The 25410-nt window shown below is 34.5% G+C and overlaps 3 protein-coding genes across 3 annotated transcripts in view; 1 reads left to right on the top strand and 2 right to left on the bottom strand.

Moving 5' to 3' along the window:
* LOC147077451 (uncharacterized) overlaps nt 1-7996 on the top strand; it is a 460029-nt gene extending 452033 nt beyond the window's left edge. The window contains exon 9 of the mRNA XM_085941096.1: nt 7943-7996. Coding sequence (XP_085797222.1) covers nt 7943-7996 — 54 coding nt within the window. The remainder of the gene's footprint in view (nt 1-7942) is intronic.
* A 3346-nt stretch (nt 7997-11342) lies between these two features.
* On the bottom strand, nt 11343-16105 carry LOC147077450 (uncharacterized). The gene is made up of 4 exons (XM_085941095.1): nt 15944-16105; nt 15491-15640; nt 11848-12000; nt 11343-11354 (listed from the first exon to the last, which is right to left on the bottom strand). Exons 1-4 carry the CDS (start codon nt 16091-16093, stop codon nt 11343-11345), a joined length of 465 nt encoding a protein of 154 aa, XP_085797221.1. The 5' UTR covers nt 16094-16105.
* A 3163-nt stretch (nt 16106-19268) lies between these two features.
* On the bottom strand, nt 19269-21704 carry LOC147077449 (uncharacterized). Its single transcript, XM_085941094.1, has 3 exons — nt 21368-21704; nt 20388-20482; nt 19269-19520 (listed from the first exon to the last, which is right to left on the bottom strand). Exons 1-3 carry the CDS (start codon nt 21702-21704, stop codon nt 19269-19271), a joined length of 684 nt encoding a protein of 227 aa, XP_085797220.1.
* Between the last annotated feature and the right edge of the window lie 3706 nt (nt 21705-25410).

Below are 25410 nucleotides of genomic sequence, written 5' to 3'. Positions count from 1 at the left end.
CACATAAAATGACACATACTGGTGAAAAACCCTATAAATGCAGTGTATGTTCATATAGATGCTTGCGACTTGGTGATTTTAAGATACATAAAATGACACATACTGGTGAAAAACCATTTAAATGCAATGTATGTTTATATAAATATTCGACATCTAGTCAGCTCAAAATACATAACATGACACATACTGGTGAAAAACCTTATAAATGCAATGTATGTTCATATAGATGCTCGCAATTTGGAAATCTCAAAATACATAAAATTACACATACTGGTGAAAAACCCTATAAATGCAATGTATGTTCATATAGATGCTCGCGATTTGGTGATCTTAAAAAACATAATATGACACATACTGGTGAAAAACCCTTTAAATGAAATGTATGTTCGTATAGATCCTCGACATCTATTCGTCTCATAACACATATAATAACACATAATGGTAAAAAAAAACCTTATGAATGCAATGTATGGTCATATAGATTTTCGCAACTTGGTCATCGTAAGTCACATAAAGTGACACATACTGTTGAATAACCTTATAAATGCAAAATATTTATATTTGCGACTAACTTGCAACTTGGTGATCTTAAGAGACAAAAAATGACACATACTAGTAAAAACCCTCATAAATGCAATGTGTGTTCATATAGATGCTCGATATTTATCATCTCGATAGTCATCTAAAAAAAAATAAAATGACACATAATGGTAAAAAAGCTTACAAATGCAATGTTTTTTCATATATGCTCGCAACTTAGTGATCTTAAGAAACATAAAATGACACATACTGGTGAAAACCCCTATTTATGCAATGAACGTTTATATAGCTGATACTCGCCATCTAGTAGTCTTAAAAAACATACAAAGACGCACTAGTGTTATTGGCTTCTTATTATAACGTATGTTTGTATAGATACTCGCTAACTTATCCATTATTTTATATTTATGTTATGACGTTTATGAAGACGTACCACTTATGCAGTCTGTCAAACATCATGTTGGTAGTATTGGCAACTGGTATTTATGTGACAAATTAGTATTAGTGGTATAGCATCTGAGCATATTGAACCTAGGGAGTCCAATCACGGGATCCCTCCCGGACATTTTCTAAACCTATGAATTCCGTGATTAGTTAACATTACCCCGAATCTTTCGAGTTGATTTTTTCGTATGATATTTTTGTATGTGTACAAAATCATTATGTTAGTGACGTACCTGTACACATCACATGTGGAATTGCCGTTTGCTCGCGGATAATAAACTACTAAAGACGTTATGACCTATTGTTGTAGGTTGTGAAGATATAACGTCTATTATTTATATGTAGAAGGTTGCTTCGTGTGTGTGATAATATAATGTTCGGGGCACGAATAAATGAGACACAGTTTTGATATGGATTGTTTTATATTGACTTAAAACATTTAAGATTAACACGGCACTAAAATAAGACTGTCATATTGTTTTTATACTTTATGATTTCTAATATGATATCGAAACTTTATGCGGAGTTGCTCGCATGATTGACAGTACTGTTGAAGGCCGGATTTGCAACTGAATTATTGACTCATTTCATTATTATTGTCTATGATCGATCAATGACCATAGACAACAACTTGACATTTGTATAGTTAAAATATAAAACCTCTACATAACCATTTTTGCTGTTTTACGTAATTGTAACAACATTAGAATAACAATAAATCCGATTATTAACAACCAATTAGACGTCACTGAAGTCATGGCAAGCGAGCAGAGATAATTACTATATTTAAATAGCAAGCTAATTACATCGAAAAGCCACTTCACCGTTACGCGCTTGGTGCGTCCAATGATTTAAACCTATGTAATACCAAGACTCCATTCTGGTTAGTTTTAAGTAAACTAGGTTCACACGTCATAATCTTTGAATATTTATATTTCTGTAAGGGTATAATTGACCTTACAGAATAACCTAAATGCATTCATCATAACTCTTCAGAATTTCAATCATACTTTTATATTTTAAAAATGTTATATTTATTATCAAAAAAAAATACGAATCCCGAGATAGTCAAATTGTAATCGCGGGATCAAAATTTTAGCTCGGGATTCGATTCCCTAATTGACACATAGGAATGACGACATTTTTTTTTACTTTATAACTTACATTTGTATTTATTTTGCAAGTGCATGAATCGTGGTTAAGTTGGTAAACTCCACAAAAATATTAATATCGTTCAGTTTCCATTCCATTCTTTTACATGCGCAACAGTGGCAGTATTTTATTAACTTTGTGATTATGTACTTACTTGAATCCAGTAATAAATGGTTTTTCACAAATTACCATAATTTTCAACTAAATAATAATGATGTGTAGTATTTATTATTGGATGCTTCTGTAATCAATAAATATAGTGACGGATTGTCTTTCTATACACCCAGCATATTGGAAAATAATATTGTTATAGAAATATGTAGTGTAAAATTCTTGTAGCTAATTTAATTTATTTATACTATATCTCTAGAGATACAAGTAGGATTTTTATCAACTTTTTAGGTACCTGCCTAACAAGAGTGTACTTAGTGGTACTTAATCACCTAGAATTATTTTAAATGCCAACATTGAAAAGATCTGATGCTACATTCATAATAACTATAGGTAGTGTTACGTTCCTGGACTTTGGTCTTATACCATTATCCATCCTTGAGTAATTAATTAGCGTAAACTTGTTCCCTGACCTTGTAGTCAAAAGGCTTTAAACATAATATGATCGATTTTCTTCCTCAGATAAAAGTCCTATTTCTTGCGTATCGAGCTGGTATACGAGACGTAGAAGTAAACGGCAACACAGGTGAAAGATGAGGGAAGTGCTTGTCTAGTAATAATATTGGATAATTTTATAATATGTCTAGCGATAACATATGGAAATTTTGTCTACATAATATAAGCTAATTAATAAACATAAAAGTATAACGTAGATGATTACATGATAGTGCTAACAGAAAGAAGGAGATGAAAGCTACAGTAAATCAGTAGGTTATAAGAATTATATTATAATAATGTTTGATTTGGTATTATTTTGAATTGTAAATAAACATCATTATGTAATTAGGCATTTGTATTAAGATAAGAACCTTATATTCATTGTTGGAAATATTTGTAGATATAAGATTTTATGTATTCGGATAATAATTTTGATGCCAACCGTTAGCCATTTAAAAGCAGAGTTACGCGGAGTTATTTATCTCTGTAACCGCGCCGGTTCTCGCGGGAAGGGCGGTTAGAGCCTCAGACTGAGATGCACGTAATAATAATTATGACCTCAACGGTTTGTTACGAAAAATAGTGCAAACTTACAGCCGACGCCGGTCGCTGCAGAGATTGTTTAATTATCCGGATAACTTAAAGTCATCGCTAGGTGTTTAAGTGATAGCTCAAATATAATAATAATTATTATAAAATAAGAACAATAACGATTGTAATCCAAAAGCCTCAATTGTAAATTAAAAAAACAATAAGGATTGTAATTCAAAGCAATAATAATTGTAAAGACTAATTCGTATTGTGTTATATCACATTACTTAGGTATTTAAAAAATAATAAATATTAAGAACCTTGTTATAAAGTATTTTCATATTCATATTAAGTCATAAATTAATATTAAGATGCAAGTAAATATTTGGTAAAAACATTATACGAAGTAAAGCTAATCCTGGTGTTTTTTTTAATTCTGGACCCGTGCTCCTTTATAGTATTAAATTACAAAGTCGAAACAAACAATTTATTACACTATTTACTATTATTTATTGACACCTCAAGTGCACACCAACAACCTGAGCTAGCTTTGAACTTGAGGGTAAGTACATCAGTAGGTGCGTTACGTTCTGGTCTATTAAGTCTTTTTTACTTTACAATAATTACAGCACTGAATCAAAGAGTGCATAAAATCAATCCAAACATAGGTACACATTGAGGCAACCAACGAACTGCTATTTATTTTAACATTCATAATAATGAAAATGTGTCAAATATTTTTGTAAGTACCTATATTAACATTTCGCGGACCCCCCCCCCACACCGACGTTATCTACGCACCCCCAAATTATTTATAACTTGCAACAGACTTCTTCAACGGTCACAAAGACCCCTGGGGTTCTAAAGGAACCACTTTAAATAACTATTGAATAGACCTACCGAATAATTTTAAGCCTTTAAGATCGCTGGTACTAATGAGAAAAGGTGTCTGAAACTCAGTACCTACCTACCCAACTCATTTATAAATAAACAAAATGGCTCGCGGTGAAAATCCCATGTTAGGTACCATTGCCACCAAATCTGTGGATTCAATAGCGATATGTTTTGATTTACGCTCCTTCCTCAAAGTTGCCTGTGGTGATGTAACGGCTTTTTTATAAAATAAAGTTAAACTGTTACAATATTTGACATAACTACTTAACTAGAAAACAAAATAGGTCAATGCTAAAGAGATTGCACCGTCCAATATCTTTAGTAAATGCTAGTTTTTTTAATCAAGCTTTAGCTAACAGAGGTGCCAGCGAAATCAGTTCTTGCGTTTTGCTGTACAGACAAGAAAATAGTAGTGGCAGAGACATCATTTTCTATTCTGACAATAAACTGCACTCTCCAGAATAAGAAAAAACCAATTACCAGCATAAAATATATGCCATTGGGAACTTGGACATACCGACCGCTGGATTGTAGGTCTTACCAAAAAAACGTTGATTCTATGCATTCACCAATAGATTGAGCAATATATTATAAAATGAGTAATTAATCATATTTCTCATTAAAGTAAATATTGTCAAAGTATTCTGTTATCTATGAGTTAATGAGTCTTGATTGCTGGTGTTTAAATCTTAAGACTGGTTATGTGATAAACCAAGGATATTTTGATGGTACCCCAAAATAGCCACACATAGAAAGCTTTCAGTATTCTTATTTAATGTCTAGGCTTCGACTCCGCAGAGTGGAACATAGCGTACCTACATATACTTATTATCATGATGAATGTAGCATCTGATCTTTGAATGTTGGCATTTAAATAATAGATACTCGATGATTAGGTAAAACCCTTCTCCATAAAAACGTCAACAATTTCATATCACAAACCTTACCTCAATCACAAACACACCCCTGATAAAAGTTTGCAATCCCTGATAAATAATATAAAATAAATAACATTTCGCAAACGATTTCTGCGAGAGGCGATCTTCGAGGACCTGCCCTGCGCCCAATGCTATTTTCTATCCCTAAACTTCAGCCGAGCCAAGGTTGCTTCGATCCCAAGCAACGTTGAATTTTCAAAACCCAAAAAGGCCTGAGAACATTCGGGAATTTAGCTATACTCTTCAGACTTCTTACGCATCTCCATCCCGCCCTTCATAAGATAATAATTATAGATATTTTCCAATCAGTATGATAAAAAAACTATGAAAGCGGTGGTACCACGCAAGGGTTTGCTGCCCACGCGGCGGATATACCATCCCAACAGAAAGCCACACTTGTTTCAACATTATAAATCAGTGTATCACTTGTGTGTTATAATAATTCAATAACCACCGTTCAAGCCGCCCGTGAACCTAATAAGTTGGGTCAGTGTTACTCCCGATAATGTACCTAAAAATTAATTATATAATATTCCTATATATATTATTGTTTAATTTAATAAAACGCAAAAATTTTTAGTGCTTCATTGACTTCAGCCTCAGAGGGACAATTCTAAAGTTGATAATGTCCCTCTAAAGCGGACGAAACCGGTCCAGATTTATTAAAAAGTAAAATAAGTACTTATTTATAATTTCGCGATTTATTAAATTCATAATACAATGCAGTTCAACCATTTATTGACAGTAAACACATTAAAAGAAAATAAAAACCAATATGTAATTGACATAATTTATTAATTTTAAATTGTTTTCCCTTGTTAGCTAGACACCACACTGCCGCCGTCAAGAATACATATCGCTCTGAAGTCTCTTAGCATAATTCCAAGTCATACCAACATTTCTTAGGTCTCCAGTGTGCACTCTATAGATAGATGGTATTTAACTACTTTCCAGGAAGCCAGAATCTATTTGGCTGGAAGCAAGTTGAAGTTTTTTCTCGAAACCAAGTAAAGCTACCTCCAGACTTCTCGGTACTCTCGGCTGTCACGTGCATTTTCCAAACACTATGAATGCAGCGGGCTTAAGGGTGTACCTGTGGGCATTTAGTGCTCCGCTCTTTGGGTACCACTGTAGGACGCCATTTGTCCAGCGGTTGTCCACTCACTAATAGACATCTCTAGTCTATTACCATTTCATCTGTTTAGCGAGCTCGATCACATCGCGTATTTTTGTCTGCTTCCTTTAGTTTTTTTGAAATCTTTACCGATGTGCCTAAGAAGCACCTTTTCATGTCAATGTGCGCAAGGTATCCATTTTTTTTAAATTTTATCTTACATTAAGTGTTCATGTTTCAGACACTTGTGTGAGCGTTGGTAGCACACATGGGTTGAACACTTTACGTAGACACAATGTGAGGTAGGTCACTTGAAGATACTATTTAGGAATGCGAAAAGTATCACCTACATAATATGAATAATATTGTTCTAAAAAGGTTATTCACCAATATGTCTCATTTCATGTTTTTTAAGATTACCAAGTTGCGAGCATCTATATGAACATACATTGCATTTATAAGGTTTTTCACCAGTATGTGTCATTTTATGTCTTTTAAGAACATCAATACGCGAGCATCTATATAAACACACACTGCATTTATAAGGTTTTTCAGCGGTATGTGTCATTTTATAAGTTTTAAGCTGAGATGATGTCGGGCATCTGAATGAACATACATTGCAATTATAAGGTTTTTCACCGGTATGTCTCATTTCATGGTTTTTAAGATTACTTAGTTGCGAGCATCTATATGAACATACATTGCATTTATAAGGTTTATCACCAGTATGTGTCATTTTATGCTTTTTAACATCACTAGATGTCGTACATCCATATAAACATAGTTTGCATTTATAAGGTTTTTCACCAATATGTGTCATTTTATGTGTTTTAAGATGACCAGATGTCAAGGATCTAAATGAACATACATTGCATTTATAAGGTTTTTCACCGGTATGTGTCATTTTATGTCTTTTGAGACGACCAGATGTCGAGGATCTATATGAACATATATTGCATTTATAAGGTTTTTCACCAGTATGTGTCATTTCATGTTCTTTGAGATGACCAATTCGTGAGCATCTATATGAACATACATTGCATTTATAAGGTTTTTCACCGGTATGTGTCATTTTATGTCTCTTAAGATCACTAAGTCGCGAGCATCCATATGAACATACATTGCATTTATAAGGTTTTTCACCAGTAATTGTCTTTTTATGTACATTGACATTACTATGGTGCGAAACTTCTATGCTTCGATTTTGATCAGGAATCACATCCATGTGCACCATTTTGTGAGTTTTTAGAGCATTTTCGCATCCGAAAACTGCGTTACAAACGCAGCAAATTAAATTACGTGAGAAATGGATTATTCTTCTAAGAATAAGTCGAATTTCCTTCGGAGCACCTCGATTTAAGATTTCTTGCTTAATGTTATTCTCATCTATCGTCACTTCTGAATACTGTATCGCTCTATCCTGGATGCCATCGTCTGAGGATTGTTGACTCTCATCTGTATCGTGATGCCTCGTAAAAAATCCCTTGGTAGAAACCTAGAAAAATCGTAAAAATCGATATCAATATTATTAATTATGAGTTTATAATATTTAATTTGTTTTTCTGACACTTTTGTTTTTCAGCTACTTCAGACATTATTAAATAGCGAAGTGAGAGTGAAATATTGTTACGGAAAGCACCATAAGTGGGTCAAAACAATGCACTTATATGTATGTAAACATCATCTTCGAGAACAATAATTATATCGTGTGCTGTTTTAGTGTCGTTTGAGAGTGTGCACAGTGCCTGCCATGCTGAAAGGCAAAGCTAGATAATTATATTCAAATTTCATCAAGCAACCTCGATCATTGACAGTATTTTAATATTTCATACATCAGAATTCCACATGATTTAATAGATTATTAACGACAGGTACTATTCCGTATTGGAGAAAATGTGTCCAATAATTCCCAGTAGAAACCTTTACTGTTGGTGCAATATATCGTGAATTTGGAACATGATTATTAAAAATATTACACTATTATTAATGTGCAAATAAATTAATAACGTTTGGCTTGCCCACTTTTGCGGCACACTTCGCTTTTGTCTATAAATTATTGGTCGTTTAACGATAAAGAGTTATTTGAAAACAAATTACCATTAATTTTATTTGTCTAGTCTGCAACAGATTATGGTAAGGGGTCCAATCACTTATCCACACTAAAAATATACGCTGCATGCAAGGAGAAATGAACCAAGAAGATATTACTTTAGAGATGAATCTTTAACCACAGCACAAAAATTATTACACTCATTAAAGATGGTTTTTGTTTTTATATTATTAATAATTTATAACAAAGCACATGGGAGTCTTCAAATTTTATGTCAGGAGAAATATCGCTAGTTTTAAGGCTATTCGGTTCGATTTGAATAAATGTCATTTACCTTTCAGTTTGTTGTGAATCCACAACTATTTTTTTTTTTGCTTAGATAGAACTTACGAAAGGGTTAACTGTCAAGCAGAGCTGCGATACTGCGCATACTTTTTGACATTTATGAACAGTATTTAGACAGGCAACCGTGAATAGAGTGACGATCGAGCACCGATTCCAAATTGTCAAAATATTCTTTTACTAAACGGATTAGTTAATAGACAAAATTGGCGTCTATGGAGTCCAATCTAGGTGATATCCTACATACTCAATAACATCAAATAAATGCACTACTTTCTAAGGTTAATAAGTTGCTGATCAGCAATCACGTCCGTGTGAATCAGTTTGTTACTTTAGAGCCTTTCCGCATCTAAAACTGCGTTCCAAATGCTGCAAATCACATCACAACATCACAGAAGTTCCGGTGGACGGAAGCCGCGACAGCCTCTATGCAAAGCATAAAAGAGCTGCGGAAGCCCCTATAACTAGCTTGCCCCGACTTAAGCCGACGATTCTTCCTACAGACGGACGCCAGCTGGGGTTGTCCTCTTCCAAGATAGGGACGACGGCGATCGACACAGAATTGTATACGCCAGCGGTTGCCTATCTGCAGTGGAACGCAACCTAACTTCGCCCGGTTTTTTAACAGAAAGTCGTTTTGCCACCAAAATATCCACTAGTATGAAGTCTTATAGATCTTATGTATTGCACAATGATAGAGTTTATTTTTATGTATATTGAAGAAATACGCTTTTCATAGTAAATAATACAATAAATCACTATTTTTTTATATAGACGAAGTTACGGCGCGATTCCCTAACTTCACCTAATGTGTTTTAGTAGGAACACTAAAAAAGTATTGTCTTTGGATACTCACGAAATCTATTAAAAAATGACCTTAAACAAATTCAGGTTTTATGCTAGAGACAATTTGACATATGTTAAAGAAATATCTACGTTGGCGAAGATAGGAATCACTTCAATGACTGTTTCATACAACCTACCAATTTACGCTAGGGCTGTCAAAACCCAAAGCATTATAGTATCATTTTTATGTATTGATTCACATAGCAAATTTTTAATAAAGGAAATATGAGAAAAATTGTTAAATGGTGATTCAAAGTGATGAATAGTTTTTAGTCTAAAAACCATAAACATAAAAAAAACACATTTATTTCAAGAAAATCGTTTTTTTGTGACAACCCTAAAGCCAGGGGAAGTGTAGGAACACGTAGTTCACAAAACATAGCCTGACATTGCTTACTCAAATAATTGATGTTTTATTATGAATATCGGAAATCGCACGTTACATTTGGCAAGCAGACTATATCACTATATTATATTAACAATATGAAGAACCTACCTCTACAAGATTCGTAGAAATCAGCAAAAGTTCAGAGGTATTCCGAAAAAATCTCTTCAAACCGGACTCGAAAAAACGGCACTGACAGGACGAATATTATCTTCAAAATCGCCTTAGTGGCTTAAAGTGGTGTGATAGTAAAAACATGAGTTTTTAGTGTTTAATTGATTAAGGTAAAGTTAGGGACACTTGGCGAAGTTAGGGGGTTTTACGGTACCACAGCAATGAACAAGAGGCCCTCGAGATTATCTGGGCCAATAAACGTTACTGGGTCTGCCTATAATAACGAGAGTTCACCCTGGTAACCGACAATAAGAGGCTCACTTGGCTCCAACAAGCGAAAGACCAAAGAGCGATACTAACCCGATGGGCGATCTTATTATCAGAGTTTTTTTTTCACCATTACCCACTGTCAAGGGAAAGATAACCAACTACCGGACGCTTTATCTCAGAACCGGAACCGTCGCATGACATCGAGATGGACGTATGAGCATACCAGAGTGACACACAACAGATCCAACCCCCATACACCCATAGCTTTAGTGCTGTAGTTACAAGACCTGGCGACTGGCATAGTACAAAAGCAACGAGACGATCCAGACTTGGCCTAGATGATCACCGAAAGACCCACTCCAAGAGACAACACCCAGAGTGACGATCGCACTACAATGCACGACGGCGCCCTATGTCGAGTAGTAAAAGGCAGACGCCTGATAATAGTACCACGCTCGCAGCAGCGGGCAGTCACAAGGGCGTACCATAACGACCCTAAAGCAGGTCACCCCGGAGCGGAAGAGCCCAACAGGGCGTTTGGAGGACTATATTTCTGGAAGAAGCAACGAAAACAAGCAGACAACTACGTCCGCAGGTGTCGAACCTGCGCCACCAAGAAAAGGAGAGCCTTACAGACGGCAGCTACACAAAGGTCGCATACAGAAGCGCGCCGCCCATGGGACATAGCATCCAATACCACTAAGAATGGCAGTTTTCATTTACACTGCGTATAAGACAGAAAAAATATGTAGCAAATTAAGATCATTCGAAACTTTAAGCTACAGTATGTGACTGCATACATAATGATCAGTATAGCTCGCCCGGAAAATCTTTATGAATAGAACCACGCTGGAACAATGCTTATAAAGTATCCGTATTTACTTAGCAAATCCGTTGTTCATTTATGCAAATTATAACTTTTTTTTCTAGATGCCTTTATGCCTCGCATTTACTAGAGAGTTTCATTCACGAATTTGGCACTCAAACTAATCTACTTGATGCTAACCCAACTTATTACTGCATTTTATCGCAAAATTGCGTTTAGCGATGACGCTCATATTTGCTTAACAGATTTGTTAATAAGGAAAATTTCCTACACGGAAAAATACCAATTCAGAAGACTTCCTATAATTTATTACATTCACAAAAATGTATCATTTGGTGCGGTTTACACGATGGTGGCATCGTCGCACAGTTCTTCAAAAATAGGGACAGAGCTCACGTTAAGGTCAATGGATATCCTTGTCGAGCCATGATTATTACTTTATTTTAAATATGGAATCATTCGAAAGAACAGTGATTTTAACAGGAAGTGCCATACAGCTACCGCAACTATCGCTTTATTTGAATCAAGATTTGGAGATAAATTGATTTTGAGAAATCGACATGTCAATTAGCATACAGGATTGTGCGATTTGACATCTCTGGATTATTTCTTGTGAGGTTTCGAGTAGTCACTGTTTTATGCCGATAAACCAGCAGCATTAAACGCATTAGAACCCAACATTTTCCGAACTATACGACAAGCAGTGCTTTAATAAAAATAGTCCGAATTGGGCGCCCAGAATTTGACTTCGGCCCGTCGGACTTTAAAAACACCGCCTTTTTTTAAACATACCTGGTCTAATGGCTTGTATTGTAGATTAGAGCACACAGGTTGAGTTAATTTATCATTGATTTGGTGAATTGCATCCTCAACCAATTCTTCTTTGATGATGGCTGCCTCATCATTATTCTCATACTTAATATTCATCAGACTGTTTTCACGCTTCTGAAAATAACATTATAAATATTAAGTAACAGTATCATCATTACGATAAGCCAGAAAAAGTTTCCCAGAGATCTTTCTTCAGTAATTGGTCGCCAATGTTTGACTTTATTTGGCAGGTGAATGTATAATCACCGAACGAAATTCTAATTTTATGAACGATCCGACAAAATAGTGCACACTCTTTCGGTTATACTTATTTGTTTTGGTTGAATTAGGAGTACATTTTACAGATGGCTTTAAAGTTCATACAGCCTTGCCTATACCAAACCATGACTAATAAAAAATATTCTTCGATCTACAAAATATCCAAAGATCTGTATGATTTAATAACATAATTTTAGAAATGTTCTAGATAGACGAATAATTTTGGACTATTATTTATTATGGCTTGGTTTCGCGGGGTTTTATTGAATTTTAAAAACTAACCAACACATCAGTAAATTATGGTCACTTTAATCTAATGAAAACAAATATGTATGACTGACAAAGTTTTGTGTGTACTATTTATGTTGCATATTAGCAGTCTATGTACATCCTTCGCCACTGGATGATACCTATTATGATTACAAATAAAAATATATATAGAAGCATATTATTCATATAAGTTTCAGATGACAATTTATAATACATTATATACCTAACAACAATAATCAAATGAGCATGTATATTATATGAGTTACCTGTGAATCACTTGCAAACGTCGACGCATCAAACTTTTTATACAAGTGACTGCTTTGGTCGCATGGAAAAGTCACTTCATCGAAAGTCAGCGACGCATCGTGCATACGTTTATGGTAGTTTAAAATGTGCGCCGATGAAAAAAAATTACAACACACGTTGCAAACAAAATTTCTATCGAAAAATGAAACTCTGTGTAACCTCAGACGGACTTGTTTCGCAGAAGTAAGGGCTATTTCCTTTTCACCAAATAACTGTGCAGATTGTCTCTCAAAGATATCAGGTGCTATCATACAATCCATGTCGCGGTTTACGAGCGGAGTCTGTCAAGAAATAAAATACAAACATAAAGCAAACAAAACATTTACACTAACAATATAAAAAAATCAACCAACATAAAGAATGCCAAGTTTCTGGACTATGACCACCTAGAAGGGCAATTTTTAAACGAAGCAGTATCGAAGTCATTGTATGAGAAAGTGATTAGAATGTATAAGAAATTTAATTTCTAATTAGATTTTGAATACCGCGTCTGAAAGTGGCGGAGGCTTTTGAGCTTCATAAGCTTCGACGGTTAAGGCGCTAATTTTGACAGATTAAATGTTGGAACGTAATATCGAAAGGCTCTTTATTTATTGTTTTTTGTCTTTTACATATTACCGTTGGAAGTGTTGTTTTGTATTTAAATTCGCAATAAAGTATTTATCGTGTTTTGTCATACACAAACATACATATTATATTAATATTAGGTTTGTAAAATACATCGGAAGTTCCGTTCACATTCTCGTAGGAACCTACTGACTATTGTAATAATACTATTATGAGGTAAATATTTAAGTAAGTAGCTTCTTTAAGGATTAATCATCTACGTACAACAATCAATCGTTTTAAGAATTCAGCGATAACTAATAAGTACTGATTAAATAGGTAATATGATAAAGACATTACCATATTTAGGTTATTTTACACGTACCCAAAATGGAAGTGATTCACGCTGAAATTTTGTAGTTAAGATTTGGTAACCGGACGGATCCATTCGAAATGACAGACGAGGCGTTTGTGAAACGATTCCGGTTATCGAAATCGAAACCATTGGCAGATATATTCATTTCCAGGTTGGAAAATCTAATGCCAACCCCAACTAGCTGTCATGTGAGCATAGACAAAAATATAATGCAAACTCTTACGCAACCATAAAATTTAATGTCCATTCAGTATTTTTGTTGCATTATTGGACACCGTTCGAAGCACTATACCGCCCTTGAAGATACTGTTGCGTTTTGCTTCTTGTTTGCGTACTGCTTCGTTCAAAAATTGCCACGATTGAAAAGGCACGTCAATGAGGTTTGATTGTTTCGCTACGCTCATGGAGACACCCTTAATTGATTCACGGATGACCTACTATTTACTAATTAATTACCACATTTAAATGTCATGATAATTATATCTAGTGGCCAACTAATACAAACGTGCCGTCGCGTTCTTAGGACTAAATGAGAACACAATCACTGCTGACCTTGACCTTTTAATTACCACATTTAAATAACACGTTAATTATATCGAATGGCCAAGTACTCCAAACGCGTCAGTCGCGGTGTTAGCACTAAATGAGTTAAGGCCGGCTCGGATCAGGCGAGAAATTTAGTAACTAAACGTGTTCGAACAGACAAATTGAGTCGAGTACTTTAGTAAAATCATTTAGTCGAGTCAATCCATTCCGTTGTAATTTCTCCGTCGAGTAGCGACCCCCACCGCCTCTCACTAAAAACCAAACATGTGATGATATCGAATCGAACTCTATGCATAGAAAATTTGGGAGGAAACATGGGTCAATACGACCAAAATCGGTTTATTGTTCGCATATGGTTACTAATAAATAATAGGTATCGGTTACTACGCTATATTAAACCTACCTAATTCTACTGAACTCCTACTGTGTAAATGACTAAAATATTAATATGAACATCTCACGATACATAAATGCAGAAGAATCTCAATTTATCTTAATCATCAAAATATTCTAATGTTCTTAGGTAACGTAATATTATGTAGAGAATATGACATAGGTACGGAATATAATAAATGACTATCATTTTAAGGTTAGGTTCTGTCTGGACAGTTATTACTTTGAATGATCGTGAGAAGTGGTTTGACGTTTCAGACCACTTCTAATGGTCAGAAAAAGGTTTGAAATTTACTGTTACAGTGAACTAGACAGTGCGTCAGTATTGGCCTGTCAAACCGTTTAAATGGAACGCCTTAAATTATGTTGTCATGCAGCATGGTAGATAATTTAGTATAATTTGAGACTTACAACATTTATTTGTTACAAAAAGTTTTGACAATAGAATTGGTCTATTCTCACCCCATTTCACGTGGATATTGCTTCGGTTTATGGTATTTTATGGCTGCAAGTAGTTTTTTTATAGAAAATAGCCTTACCTTGTAATACCTACCTAAAAAAGACTCACAAGCGATTAATTTTATTCACCATACAATTGATCACAATTTTAGATAATCGCATTCATTATTGCTTTATATTCGAATTTATTGTGATATATAAATTACCATATTTAAATATACCTTTTCAAAAGATTTATATACCTACTCAATACTGTCTCAAAATATCTGTTTTAGCAATCGCCAATAACTCGAATCTACTCCGCAATTAATAAACGAAACAAGTATGGCCGAATTATAATATAATAGTTCCTTATGAAGTTTCAAAGATGCATTACAAATTCAAATCTTCAATATAAGATGGCATCAAGGGAAGAAAACGGCACATATACCTGCGTAGAATTGAACGTACCTGTTGTATTGGCCTGTAATCTGAATTAGAACAACCCGGTTGAGGGTATTCATCATCATATAATGGGTGTGATATATCTTCAATGATCTCGCGCTTGACGACAGCTGGTTCATTATCAGATGTTTTATCAGAGAGTTCCGCTATAAGGTTCTGAAAGAAGCATTATTACATGTTGTCAACACAGTAAAACCAGTTTCAGTTCGCGAAACGTCCATACAACGATGTACTTGTAATAATTATATTTAACATGAATTAGTAGATAACCTAACTTATATCACACGTATATATCAGAGCTGTCAAATTGTATAAACATGTAATTTTTTGAAACAAAGTTTAATATCACCTTATGTTCCTACATAGTATGTAAAAAAGCCACAGTTTACGATATTAAACTAACCATTGTTATTCTCAATCTAAAGCGATTGTATAGGAATTTAGTTTCCAAAAACTAACCTCGAAATTGCAACTTGAAACGTCCGCATTCTCTTGCGTTACATGAAAGCGAGGATCCGGGTTTTTTGGATGGCTAGTCAGCGTGTCAGACAAAGACTTGCCTTCTATAATATCGGAGTGTTCTCCAGCACATTCTTTCTTTACATCCATGTTAAGGGTATATATTCCAGAAGCCACGTGTTACGTGACGGCCAGGATCCATTTGATAATGTTAGAAAAGTGTTGCCACAATACTGAAAAGTATTTTCCGTCGAAACTAATATTTATAATAGGGCATTACCGGCTCAAATAGAAAGCCGGTAATTCACAACGACTGGTCCTACTTTTTCCGCCCCTCCCGTTTTTTTTTCTATGAATGACCTGTTTGTATTTATGTTTATGAGTGCTTATACTGAGGCGTCTGTCGTGTTCACACAGGGAAAAGTTTAATTCGAATAGATAAGTTACGTGATAAATAACACACTAGCATTAATACACCTACAAATGTAATACATAGATCAATGCTACATATTTTTTGGAAATTAATATTACCACCGGTTTTTTTGTGAATGACTTATCTGATTTTGACATCTAATGAATAACGGGAATGTATAATAATTAAATTTATAATTTATTACCTAATATATGTGATTTGAGATTTTTAAACTTAATTCAATTTGAAACGAGAAAGGGAGAATCAATATGTCAAGTAATCTGGGATCTAATTTTCACAGCTGAACAGTGGACCACTCGTTGCTTGTGCAAAAATATATGCTCAGGCTTGATTAATTAAAGATGGCGCTGAATAGGTACAAGAACACTTGTCACACTTCAATAATTATGAATTAAGTATTTGTATGTTTTGTTGTGATAACAAAACAATGGAGCGAACATGAAAATGAGCATTTCCTCAATCATAACGAGATGAGCGCATCTCAATATTCAAATGGCAAAAGGGCCCATCTGCATTTTTTTTATTTTCAAGTTGTCTTCTAAAGACGTTGTTAACGGCCCACGTGCTCGGCGTAGGTCAAAATTTAGTTTTTATTGTATTTTCAAACCATGATCCTGGACACTCCTTAAGCCTGAGATGTATGCATTGGTAAAGTTTTTAACTGTCAAAAGCGAAAAATTCAATATGGGTCAAATTTTAAAAGTTGCCGAAAACAGTGCAACTGCAAATTTTTTAAGAAAGAAGCCAAAATACTGTCAGGTTTTTTTTACCCAGAGATGAGGATATTTCGGTTGATAATATAGATACTTGTCTTGACATTGTGAAAATTATGCCAGAACCTCAGATTTGGAGGGGTCTATTGAAATTTCAAACAAACATGTTAAAATATAAAATATTGTTATTGCATGTTGTTTTTGTAAAATTTTATTGTTTGATTTTCAGTTAAACTAATATAATTTTATGTTTTTGTATGTCCCCAATAATTTGTACCTAATTCTTTTTTTCAAAAAAGGTGTAAGTACTTGAATAAATCTGAAAAAATAGCACTCTATCATTATTATTTTTTGCCAACCCTGTGATGTTTTGGACATTGTATGAAGTTACAAAGTACATTTGGTAACTTTATCAAAGATGGATTTTAAGAATACCACTCTGAATTTAATGGTAATCTAAGCTACCACGTAAACTAGACCCAGCACAAAATCGAGTATTTTTAATAAATAGGTAGCCATAAGTCGTGAAATAGTACATTAAATAGTCGTGGGCAAAGTTACCCGAAGTTTGGCTTATTTTGCCAATTTTTAAAAAATGGTATTATGTCACGGTTATAGTATAAAAAACAGTTTTTCATGCAATAACATGAAATCAATCGTTCAAACTTCATACCTAGCTGTTTAAAAATATTTGTGATGAAATCATAAAAAAGGTACAATCAACAGTTCAGGTTGATGGTATATAATAGTACAATTTATTTGATAATAAATTTAATACAAATAATCACATAATAAAAAAGTATAAAATGAATCATAAAAATAAAATGTAGGTATAGTGTACGAAGGCGCGTCCTGCCTATCAGAGTGGGTTTGGGCTTTTGTAAGATACAAACACTCAATAATATTGATACCTCCACGTTTATACGTGAATGGAGGACCCCTTAAGGGTAAAGTACGCGCGAAGTAATGCCAGCGCTCCATTGGCGAGCCAAAAGTCCGACGACAATAAGTCTTCAGATTTTTCTACGTTCTGCTACTGGCCAACAGACGTTCAACGAAACGAGTATATAATTAATTTGACGAGTAAAACAGTCGACTTTGACAGCATAGATAATATACGTATATCTGACAGTTAAATCGTGATGGCGTTAAATGATACCGACGTTTTATGTTTTTTGGGTTATTGGGTGGCAGATAATGTATAACGAAGCAAAGGGTACACAAATACTGGGTGAAACATTGGATAAGGAAACGAACGACATTATCCCACACAAATTTAATACGAGAATTGCGTTTGCAACCGAGCGATTTCCGCAATTATTTGCGAATGTCGGAGGATGTATACACAGAACTGTATAATTTGGTCTCCCTATTTATTAAAAAAAAAAATACTATGATGAGGGAAGCTATTTCTCCTCATGATAGATTATGTGCAACCCTGCGATTTTTGGCTGCCGGCGGAACATTCACTGACTTGCATTATAGAACTGCGATTGGAAGACAAACTCTGGGCAAGATAATTCCCGAAACTTGCCAAGTCATCATTGACGTTTTGAAAGGAGAATATTTCAAGGTGTGTATTATATTATACGTCATCTAATAAAGTTGGGCAAATTTACAAATATATCATTAACAAGTAGACATTGGTTGGTCTTATAAAGTGAACGTTTAGTGGATTGTTTTACCTATATAAATCATAGACGGCAACATCATAAGAATGGCAGACAAGATGCATTTGAGATAGGTATATATATAGTCACAAATAAGGCCATCGTTGACATGCTAAATATTCAATAGACCATTAGAATGCTGTACCTAGCCAGGACTCTCCATATAGGCTGTAAGCAAGCTGCTTAATTATTCCTGTTGAATGTATTGTAATACTAGTCATATTCTTCGAAAAGCAAGCATGGAATTTGATTTCTAAATGAGGCCACATAATAATATAGGTTTGCTAACATAGCTCAAATACTTACCATTTGTTGTATCGCTTAAGCTAAGGTTTATAGGCATAAAAACAAACAAAAAAACAAATTTTTTTACAAGATATTTATTCATACAAAAAACATTAATTTATTATACCGGCTTTTGTACATTTTTGCTTAATATACGATAAACTGGTTGAGTATGAACAGTAGTTGCTGGCATTATTTTGTCACTTTGTCCCATAAAGGCAACTTCATGCATCAGCTTCTCGGCCAGCAATCTCCAATCTTTGTCCCTGTGACATCGATCGTAGTTTCATGGCCATCATTTTGCCAAAAACATCAAATTCATCTTCAGTCTTGCTTAGTTTGTCGGTGATTAATTCTAACACTTTGTTGGCGCTATCATTCGATTTTTTTCGTTTGAACGATGGGGGTTCTGGTGCTCTATTGAGATTCGACCTTGGAGTAGTCGACAACGTGGATGTTGAAGGCGAATATTCTATCTGTAAATAAAATGTTGATTATTTTTTGTTGCAGTTCCCTGATACGCACGAAGAAATGGAGACGATTGCAGAAGAATTTAATAGTAAATGGCAATTTCCAAATTGCCTGGGCGCAGTTGATGGGAAACACATTGCAATCGTGCTACCTGCAGGCGCCGGCTCCCACTTTTATAATTACAAACATTTCCACAGCATTGTTTTGATGGCGATTGCAAATGCTAATTATGAATTTATTTATGTTGATGTTGGAACAAATGGACGTATTTCTGATGGAGGCGTACTGAGAAAATCTGATTTTTTCAAACGTTTAGACGAAGGCAGATTAAAAATACCTGCACCAAAAAAACCTACTGCTAATTCTGATGCACTGCCATTTGTTTATATTGGCGATGAAGCCTTTGCATTACGTAACGATTTCATAAAGCCGTATTCACAAAGGCAATTAAATCACAGTAAAAGAATATATAATTATCGGACATGCAGAGCCAGGCGAATTATAGAAAATGTTTTTGGCATTTTAGCTGCTAGATTCCGCATTTTTCAAGCTCCAATAAACATGAAAATTGAAAATATCAATACAGTTGTATTAACTTGCTGTGTGCTGCACAACTTTCTTCGTCGCAAATCAACACATACTTATACTCCTTCTCATGACCTTGACAGGTTTAATAGAGCTCGGACTGAGGTCACAGGACACCTTAGCGCCTTTGGAAGCAACGACTAATCGGAACTCGACTGCCAATGCTAAGAAAGCGCGAGGAGATTTCGAAAAATATTTTAATATTACCGGGGCTGTCACATGGCAAGAAAGTATGATAAGCAATAGATAAATTAAACCAATGTAACAATTTAGTTAAAATGTTTTACCTCAATACAATCTTCGTTGTTTAACGAGTTGGAGTAACTCTCATCAGGAGACATGTTTTCCAAATCGTCCACCATGCTGGATATTGAGCTCGATTCTGTAAAACAAAATGTAAATTGTTAAAATACAACATAATACTCAAACTTGTTTTTTATTATCTCTCCCCTAAGTACCCATTCCTTCATACGGTTAATATTGATATTGGTATAATTGGTGTAATCCAGTATATCGGGTATTTTCAAAATGTGTTTTCCGCTGTATTCCTCATAACCAAACTGTACCATTAATTTTGATTGATGATTGACGATTTATTGATTGTCTCTGAAGGAACCTAACTCGAGCGATTTTTGATTTTATGATCATTTCTTTTCTTCTTCTTTCGACCATGTCCGATCATAATATGGACCTCCACGGAGTGGAGGTTTGTATTGACAGATTTTGTTTTTACGAGAAATGGATGTCAGCCACTTGCTCAACATATTAGGTCCATACTCTGACTCATACACAAATTGAAATTCAATGTGTACTTGTCAGACCCAGGATTTGAACCTGGGACCCGACCACGACTCAATAAGCCGCGCTTCCACCGCCATGATCGTACCTATATATTATTATTTCTTACCTACCTCAGCAAAGAATAAATAATTTTATTGTGACTAGAAATGATTCATAGCTGTATGTTTTAATTGCTTAATAGTAGCTAATCTAATGCGATGTCACTTTCAGAGATACGACAATGTCATAGTCTGCACGTGTATAATAAATAGCTTTAAAGCATTCCCTCGTACCTATATATAATTATTATTTATTACCTACCTCGGCAAAGAATAAGAAATTTTATTGTGACTAGAAATGATTCATAGCTGTATGTTTTAATTGCTTAATAGTAGCTAATCTAATGCGATGTCACTTTCAGAGCTAGGTACGACAATTTCATAATCTGCACGTGTATAATAAATAGCTTTAAAGCATTCCTACATACCTTCCATTTGGTCGTTCAAGAACTCCAAATTTTTATAGTACCACAGTTTGGGTAGATAAACTGCGTCTGTGCCGGCTCCGCTTCGATATGATGTCCTTACTTTATTTCTCTCCTTTCTGTAACCCGACCTCAATGTCTGTATTTTCTTTTTAACATCGTCGACCCTTGCCTGCGGCTCCACCTTGATTAAAATCTCCAAAAGTTCCGCATACGCCAAGGACTTGGCATCACGATTCTTGTATAGTGGGCTGGTCGTCTTCCACAACGATGGGTTGTCTTTAAAACAACTAATAAAATCTTCCAAGAAACTTTTCGAATGCACTCGTAGATCTACCATTGTTGTTATCGATGTGAGATGTCCGAACACTTTTAATGACAGTAAAATAATGATGGCGCTGTCGTCCGTCGGCATAGATATAAATAATGTGACGGTAAAGCGTGGTGAACGTACGAATTTCAGCGGCTCGGCGAGTAAAATATCAAACATGTTTGAAATCCAACGAGCCTGGTCTGCGGATTAAAAAGTCCGCAGACCTGGGGTGCTCCACGCGAAAAAAAAGTCCGAAGACTGTAAATCGTCTGACTTGCGTGCCAATGGAGCGCCGGCATTATGGATGCCACATTAATGTTTCTTGTAGTCCACCCAGCCGGATTTCCCTCTGTCGCTGCTCGATCAGGTGGAATGCTCTCTACTTTTATTTGTTAGCGGAATAAATATACTAATTATCAGATACGCGAGATAGAGGCTGATCACGCAAGATTGATAATAATTCAAAACAAAATGTAATGACTACGTAGTTAAAAGACACAGCGCGGGAATTTAAATTTGAATTTTTACAACATTTTTAACCATACTTAGGTAAACCTTGGGTCGTTATTAAAGCAAGAGAAAGCGGGTTTTTTTTTTTGTTTTTATAATATTCCTTGAGAAGGGAAGGTAAAGAGAAGCCGGTGTAACCCAGGGGTGCAAAAATTTACGAGTGAATTGTTTTATTATGTTGCCCCCGTGGGAGGTATTGTTTTTATTTACATTTGGTTTTGATATCTCTTGCAACTAACTAATAATTTAATGATTATTATAGATTACATTCTTTCCGTGAATTTTCGTTGTGGATTACCCATGTTAATTTTTATAACTTTCAATTGAAGCCGACGGCCCTTCTGTATCAATTGTAGTAATGATAACTATTATTGTAGGTATTTCAAAATTAGTAACACTGTTGGTGAAAGGTGAAATTAAATTTATGTACCTATGTCAACAAGTATCTCGAATTATGTATCGCGGAATTTCCTTGCGAAAGTGTTCTTCTGATAAATATTTTTAAATGTAATAGGTATTATTTTATTATTTTTTGTTTGTAATCCACTATATGTAAAACCTCGTGAAAGAAAGTGTGTTCGCGAAGTTTTCAGTCCAGGATTTTTTATTACCCCTGCCAAATGCAGTCGGTAGCCGTAGGCGCATAAGCGGTTAGGTTAACCCGCAAAAGGCGCTTCTGGGAAATGCGCCTAAAATTGATGAATAAAGTTTATTCGCCTGATCTGACCGGCCAATCAGAGAGGTGCGAGACTCCCGCCTAATCCATCTAAGGATACGAGGAGTCGAAAAAGGGAGAAGAAAGTTAGTACAACCGAGGCCGTTGGATAGGATGGGCTGTGTGTCCCCGCGTACCATTCCTAGGGTTTTCGCCGATTGTGAAAAATAATTTAAGCGTTCACGTGTTACGAACGTGGAAGGATTCGATCCTTAAATTTTTTATTGCCGCAGCCCACGGCGCTCATTAATAACAAATTTAGGGTTGTGGCGAAATTATTAACACTCCCGTTGCCAGGATGGTCTCGCAGTTTAGAAATGACCTTAAATCATAGATACCCCACTTATTATTATGTATATAAACGTCTACTTTTAGCTATTTGTAGATAAAATATTTAGGCATAAAAAGAAAAATATATAGGTGGTTGAATTGAATGTTTTATATGTAAAATTAATCATTTTTCGAAAGTCTAATCAATATTTTGATAAGACAGTGATAGGGCTATCTAGAAAGATATATGTTAGAGAAACGCGCATAATAGTAATGTAAACATGAGACACTATTTTAAAATGTCATTTGTTAGTCAGAGATAGAAATGTATGTCTTTGTTCAACATAATTCTGTGAATAATGCAATCAGTTATAGCCTCCCATAATATATCGAACCTTGAAGTATACATTGTTCAAATACATCTGACGATAAACGCCAAAGCAACCCTTAACGCAATGTTATTAGTGTTCATTTAACCGTGTTAACTTCGCTACATGTGGCGTTTATTCATAAACAATTGACGAAAAGGATCCAATGCTATTGACCATTGTCTAGTCAAGTCATAAAACCTTTTTTCCCGGATTTAGAATACAGACCCTTGCTACAAGGTTTGTAAAGATTACATCAGTTTGTGGGACATAGGCAATTGAAAAAAATTCTCGAGCGGGCTAAATAAAAACAGCACAGCATGTGGCGTGGCGTATTAACATGTTCTACATGTTTATACTATTATCATATTAGGCAATGCAATATGTTAAATATTGGCAAGGGTAATATTATTTCATTCTGTTTTAGAATTTTAGGAAAATAATACAATGCGATAAATTTCATAATATTGATGTACCTACCCATTCAAATGTTGTATTCAAACCCAAATATTAAACCCGTTTAAATAAATACCCTGCATTGAAATAAGACAGCTACAGAAAATGTAGGTATGTTCTAATGACTAGCATCAATAATAATATATTTGTATCTATAGTTAACTGTAGCTTTGTAAATTGCGGTGCGGTGCGGTTAATACGATATTCTAAAATATCCTTTTTTTGACGATATTACTAATACCTACCTATATTAGTTTTTTTTAATTATAAAAGATTATAAATGAGACATTATTTTGTCGGTCCATGGTTGAACCGTAATAAATTGTATTGTCGTCGTAAATCACTAATAATAGCTTTCATCCGAAAATAATAATGAGTCAGCAAATGCAATTTAAGTGCAACTAGGTAGTACACGTGGAGTTTCTTTTGTTTATGAAGTAGACACACAGTTGCAAAAAATATTTTATAGTGTTTGCAGCATTTTTATTTTTTAATTTTACAAGTACCAATAATAAAATTATAAAGTAGGTACCTACTTACATACCTAATATGTAAATAAATAATCATAGTGAACCTGTTGTGTTTACATGATATTGTGTTATAATATTATATATTATTATTAACTATATATAATAATATGTCCATAATATCGGTGGATTGTATGTAGGTACAAGAAATTCATATTAAGATTACTGAATCATTCTAATTTCATAAGTACTTACCAAATAATATTATTATATAAATAAATATTATCATACTCAATCTGATGTAGGTATATACATAATAATATACTATTATATTATTTCTCAGTGGTGAAGTGTGGAGGTAGACTGTTAAGATCCGACATAAATAGTGCATTGTGAGTCATACGTACCTATTTGTTTTTATTGAACTAATACTACAATAATTTACATAATATGGTGTTATATAGTTTTTAAAAATCAGATAAACCCAGGCCGAAATAAAACCATAATAGTTTCGGTACGCTTTGGGCAATCCTACAATTTTGTGCACACTTTTTCATTCATACTTCTCTTTTCGTTAAATATAAAATACATATTATTATTACACGTCATGTTGTTGGTATTTTTTAACTCTTCAAGTGAAGCGCCTAGTTTCAGAAGCCCTAAAAAGGTTTTCATAAAATTTTGAGTTTGATATATATTTAGATATATGTTTTTGTCCACTATATATTGGACAAAATGTAAGCAATAAAACTTAATGTGTTCATTAAAATATATCGAAGCCAATATTATTTCATAATATGCTAGGTATCTATTATTTTATGTGGCGAACGTAATAACGAACGCCTGCACACGTGTTATTCTACCTTACAACACCCTCGTCCGCTTCGGATGAATTAGCCATCCCCACTCTCCGTGAAATGACAGCGTGTGTTCGTTGTTCCATTTAA

The sequence above is a fragment of the Rhyacophila brunnea genome, unplaced genomic scaffold (assembly GCF_057557595.1).
Source record: "Rhyacophila brunnea isolate RB1 unplaced genomic scaffold, BYU_Rbru_1.0 scaffold_13, whole genome shotgun sequence".
Lineage (NCBI taxonomy): Eukaryota > Metazoa > Arthropoda > Insecta > Trichoptera > Rhyacophilidae > Rhyacophila > Rhyacophila brunnea.
This window is presented reverse-complemented; position numbering and strand designations above follow the sequence as displayed.

Excerpts from the sequence above, each read along its gene's own strand:
- LOC147077450 (XM_085941095.1), bottom strand. The coding sequence starts at position 16,093 with ATGGATGTAAAGAAAGAATGTGCTGGAGAACACTCCGATATTATAGAA. Across the intron at positions 15,641-15,943 it reads TTTCAAGTTGCAATTTCGAG|AACCTTATAGCGGAACTCTC; the intron begins GTTAGTTTTTGG and ends TGCTTCTTTCAG. Across the intron at positions 12,001-15,490 it reads ATTACAGGCCAATACAACAG|AAGCGTGAAAACAGTCTGAT; the intron begins GTACGTTCAATT and ends TGTTATTTTCAG.
- LOC147077449 (XM_085941094.1), bottom strand. The coding sequence starts at position 21,704 with ATGGTAGATCTACGAGTGCATTCGAAAAGTTTCTTGGAAGATTTTATT. Across the intron at positions 20,483-21,367 it reads CTTGAACGACCAAATGGAAG|AATCGAGCTCAATATCCAGC; the intron begins GTATGTAGGAAT and ends TTTGTTTTACAG. Across the intron at positions 19,521-20,387 it reads ACAACGAAGATTGTATTGAG|ATAGAATATTCGCCTTCAAC; the intron begins GTAAAACATTTT and ends TTTTATTTACAG.